This window comes from Lithobates pipiens, unplaced genomic scaffold (assembly GCF_037356315.1).
Source record: "Lithobates pipiens isolate NorthernLeopardFrog02 unplaced genomic scaffold, aLitPip1_a1.2 Scaffold_16, whole genome shotgun sequence".
NCBI classification, from domain to species: domain Eukaryota; kingdom Metazoa; phylum Chordata; class Amphibia; order Anura; family Ranidae; genus Lithobates; species Lithobates pipiens.
This window is the reverse complement of record NW_027507748.1, coordinates 425,190,483-425,195,268: the sequence shown is the minus strand read 5'-3', so window position 1 is coordinate 425,195,268 and position 4,786 is coordinate 425,190,483. Positions and strand designations below refer to the sequence as shown.

The 4,786-nt window shown below is 43.0% G+C and overlaps 1 protein-coding gene across 1 annotated transcript; it reads right to left on the bottom strand.

Moving 5' to 3' along the window:
* Nucleotides 1-2,609: 2,609 nt before the first annotated feature.
* LOC143984411 (uncharacterized) lies at nt 2,610-4,161 on the bottom strand. The gene is made up of 2 exons (XM_077484606.1): nt 3,625-4,161; nt 2,610-3,345 (listed from the first exon to the last, which is right to left on the bottom strand). The coding sequence occupies exons 1-2, from the start codon at nt 4,084-4,086 to the stop codon at nt 2,821-2,823; spliced, it is 987 nt and encodes a 328-aa protein (XP_077340732.1). The 5' UTR covers nt 4,087-4,161; the 3' UTR covers nt 2,610-2,820.
* Between the last annotated feature and the right edge of the window lie 625 nt (nt 4,162-4,786).

Below are 4,786 nucleotides of genomic sequence, written 5' to 3'. Positions count from 1 at the left end.
CTGAACAAATTATAGTCATGAGATTTCAAACTAAGATATTTCAAAATATGTCATTGTGCCTTCTGTGGATTGTATTAGATCAAAATTTGTGACTCAAAAATCATTTCACTTTTCATTATAAAAAAAACAAAAAAAAAACAAATAACTTGTTTTAAATCTCTCTCTCTCTCTCTCTCTCTCTCTCTCTCTCTCTCTCTTTAATGATTTATTAGGGGTTGATAACTTTGATGGAGTAGAGAAATATGGGATGCCCAACTTGAAAATGTCCAGAACTATGAATAGGGTTGCCACCTGTCCAGGATTCACCCGGACAGTTCGGGTTTGGAATCATGTGTCCGGGATTCAGACAGCCTGAAACCCCCCGGACACATTATTTAGAAGGGACTATGGCCTTCCAACAGGATTGCTGGCTGTAGTTGTCTAAGCTGAGAGTGTCTGTTACACATTTTTACTATGCCCAAAGCCAGCCCTAACAATCCCCCCCCCCAAACACACACACAGAAGGGAGAGGAGAGAGGGCTAGATCTGCATCTCTTTCCCCCACCCCTCTGTGTCTGCCCACACTCCAATCCCTGGCGCTGTGTCTCAGAAAAGGAAAGTTGGGGCCTGAAATTTGAAGTCCAGCAACCTCAAATACATCTGGATTGAGAAGAGCTGACTGCCAAGGGGTGAGTAAGCTCACCATCCATCCCTGTCTGTAACTGAAGTCTCCCCCCCCCCCCCTTCTCTCTCCTGCCTCTAAGTGAGTACACTAAGGTAAATCAGAGTTCTCACAGCACCCCTTACATCAGAGTTCCCCTTTACACCAGAGACCACAGTGTTCCCCCTACATCAGAGTCCTCTCCGTACATCAGGGTTCCCAGAGCATCCTTTATGTTAGAGGCCCCAGAGTTCTCCCTTACATTGAAAGGGAACTCTGCGAGTTCAAATGTAAAAGGGGAACTCTGTGGACCCTGATGTAAAGGTGGACTCTTGTTATTAACGTCATATGATTATGATTCAATAGCAAAATATATGTATCGTTTATACTGTGCGCTGCTAAAGTGTTCGGGTTTGATTTGAAGAAAAGGTGGCAACCCTAACTATGAACAAAGGGACACTTCCTCCCTATTTACAAAAAGTCCTCTTCTTCCTTCCTCCTGCACAAACCTGCTTTATACAGCACGGTACCTGCTGCTCACTCCTGTGGGAACTAGTAGGATAATACTAGCTCAGCAAAGGCCAATTACATGCCCATTACAGACAAGAACTCCTAGTCACTTGACAGAGTAGTGCAGTGTGAGTGAACTTCATGGCATTCCTCCTTCTGCTTCCCTATGGCCACTGATCCCTGCTATGGATAAAAACCTTGTGAGCTGCCACTCTAAAGCCCCATACACATCAGATTTTCTGCTGATTTTTGTCTTCAGATTTACCAAAACCATGTAGTGCAAGGGCCTGCCTGATTGTATACAAATTGGAACTCCTAAGGTTTGACCTCATATTATATGGTTTTGGTAAATCTGAAGGAAAAAATCAGCAGAAAATCTAATGCCCCGTACACACGAGCGGACTTTTCGACATCCAAACTCCGACGGACTGAGTCCGGCGGACTATCCGCTCGTGTGTGGGCTGCAACGGACTTTAGCTTCGCAAAAGTCTGACGGACTTTAGAAATGAAGCATGCTTCAAATTTTCCCGACGGAACTCCGCCGGACCCAGGTCCGATGTAGAAGTCCGCTCGTCTGTATGCTGTTCCGACAGTCCTAAAACGACGCATGCTCTGAAGCAAGTACGAGACGGAAGTGCTCGGTCTTGTAAAACTCCAGTTCGTATTGGAAGTAGCACATTCGTCATGCTGCAAATTCTGTGCTCGTTTAAATGTATAGCGCATCTTCTTTATAATGCTAGAAGAACGAAGCCTTTTGATTTATAATGCTAGAAGAACGAAGTTGCTTTGCTGCTCATATTCACTCACAGAGTTCTCACCAAACACATTTCTGTTTTATTTCTCCTCATCTCATGAATGATCTTGTTTTTATTTTAAAGCCCCATCTGAATTTTTTTTTTTTTTTTTTTTTTTTTACTAATTTTTTTTACTCCATATTTTTGGTACAATTCTTTACCATGTTTTTCTTGTGATCTCCATATTTAATTATTCTGTCAATTAAAACCCCCCCAAAAAAAAAAAGTTGTTAACTTGACCGAATAATTAAATATGGAGATCACAAGAATAAAAATGTTCATGATTTCACCCAAAAATATTGATCAAAAAATTACTCCAAAAAAAAATAAAAAAAAAGGAAAAAATGTTGGTGACTAATTTTTGGCCTACATATTTTTGGTACAATTCTTGACCATTTATTTTTTATTGTGATCTCCATATTTAATTGTTCCGTCAAGTTAAAACCAAAAACGTTATTTTTTTTTTTTTTTTTTCATTACCACAATAACCTTTTTATTTTTATTCTGGTGACAAGTTACCACAATAACATTTTTATTTTGTTTATAACCTCAAGGAGGTTAGTGTCCCTTGTTAATTTCACATTGTCTTTTATAGAAAGGTATTTGACCAAAAAACACATAGGCAATTATATTTTCAAACAAAAATATCCATTTATTCTTCTGGTTCTACAAACAAAAAAATGAAGGCAACACTGGAGAAAATTGTGACATTTCTGTAGCCTTTTGGCCCCAGGGCAAACGTGAAACTATGTGGACAAGAAAATTCAAATTTTACAAAATCAAATATGGTCCCAGAATCCCAGACATCAAGAGCAGCATCAGATGGTATATATGTCCCCAGGCTGTGGTTGGTCGGACCAGAGTGAAGCCAGGTCATCACCTTCTTCTCTTCGCTCCACCCTTCACTGCACCCTTCCCTGCAGACTTCCCTGTAGCCTTCCTGGGAGGCTGTGTCTCCGATGGTGGACTCGTGGCAGGAGGAGGAGGAGGAGGAGGAACAGGAGGAACTTGCTCCACAATAGTACTGTTGGCTGATAAATCTCCACTGAACCCCTTCTGTAAGGACAGGAAAATCAGCCTTTCGCAGTGGAGACGTTGGCCCATCTCTAGTTGCTGGAGCCGGCTGGCAATGTAGCAGCCGTAGGCCTCTTCTGCGTCAGGGGGGCTGTTTAAAACATTAGTCGCCTCTCTAATTAGTCGCAGGGATTCCTCCTGTGCCTGTGTATTTTTTTTGGCCCTTTTGGATGGAAGACGGAGGGGAGGCACTTGAGAAGTCGTCATCCTTCTACTAGGCCCGGCCACCTCCTGCCTGACAGAGGGCATGGACTCCTCCTGGCTGAGAGTGGGCATAGCCTCCTCCTGCCTGCCACTTTCCTCACCTTCCTCCTGGCTGAGCTCCTCCTGTGTATAAAAAAGGGACATTGTTTTAGTTTTTTGTTCATCAATCCTAAACATTTTTCAGCTCCTGACTTCAAAATTCGGTTAATACATATAAAAGAGTATCATTATGACACCACGATTTCTTGTTTCTGCTGGTGACAAACATTTGTGGCCACTACTGTAAATTGATATGTCCAAATTTTAAATATTTTTTAACATCAATAATAGCGTACAAATTCGAATAACATCTAGTTAACATCATTAATATTCTGAATCTCACTATTTTTGATAAAAAAATACCTGGCTCCAGCTGGGTGCATCCGCTTCCTCCAGGATGGAAGGCTCATCAGCCTCTGCTGAGGTGGAGGGAATGCTGCAGGGAAGGGTGGAGGGAAGGGTGGAGGGAAGAGTAGAAAGCGACTCCCTGGGTTTATATCGGTCGTCCAGGAACCGTAGCTTTTCAAAGTACCACAGCCTGGGAACATACACATCACCTGGTGCTGCTCCTGATGTTTTGGATTGTTGTATTTTCCTCTTTTCCTTTCGGAACATATTTTGCAATATTTGAATTTTCTTATCCACAAAGTCCACGTCTGCCTCTGGGATCCAAGGCTGCACAAATGTCACAAATCTCTCCAGTGTTGCCCTCCTTACTTGTTTATTAAAATAATCCTTGTTCTTGGTATGCCACAGATTAGACATTTCTTTATACTTGTCTATAAAGAGACTTAAAAATTCTGGATCCCGGAATTTTTGATTCATTTTTCTGCAAGACAATACACAAGCCAAAAAACATAATGTTAGCTCAGACTCTCCTAATCTTAGCCCAAGATAGACTCCAGGATCTGCCACTTATTTGGGGAAATGATTTAAACTTACCTTCGTTTTTCTTGCTCCCAACTTCTGTTCCTATTTTCGCAAACGAACATACGACATGTGATTTTTGTCGTTATATACAGTGCGTCCGCGTAGAACTACGCCTGCGTTGCCCGCCCCTGACGTTCTTTTAGTCAAGTTCATGGTTTCCCGCCCCTTTCTGCGCACTTAACGTCCGTACGACATGTGCATTTTGTCGTAAGACCCAGTGCGTCCGCGTAGAACTACGCCTGCGTTGCCCGCCCCTGACGTTCTTTTAGTCAAGTTCATGGTTTCCCGCCCCTTTCTGCGCACTTAACGTCCGTACGACATGTGCATTTTGTCGTAAGACCCAGTGCGTCCGCGTAGAACTACGCCTGCGTTGCCCGCCCCTGACGTTCTTTTAGTCAAGTTCATGGTTTCCCGCCCTTTCTGCGCACTTATTAACGTACGTACGACATGTGCATTTTGTCGTAAGACCCAGTGCGTCCGCGTAGAACTACGCCTGCGTTGCCCGCCCCTGACGTTCTTTTAGTCAAGTTCATGGTTTCCCGCCCCTTTCTGCGCACTTAACGTACGTACGACGTGTGATTTTGGCGTAAGACCC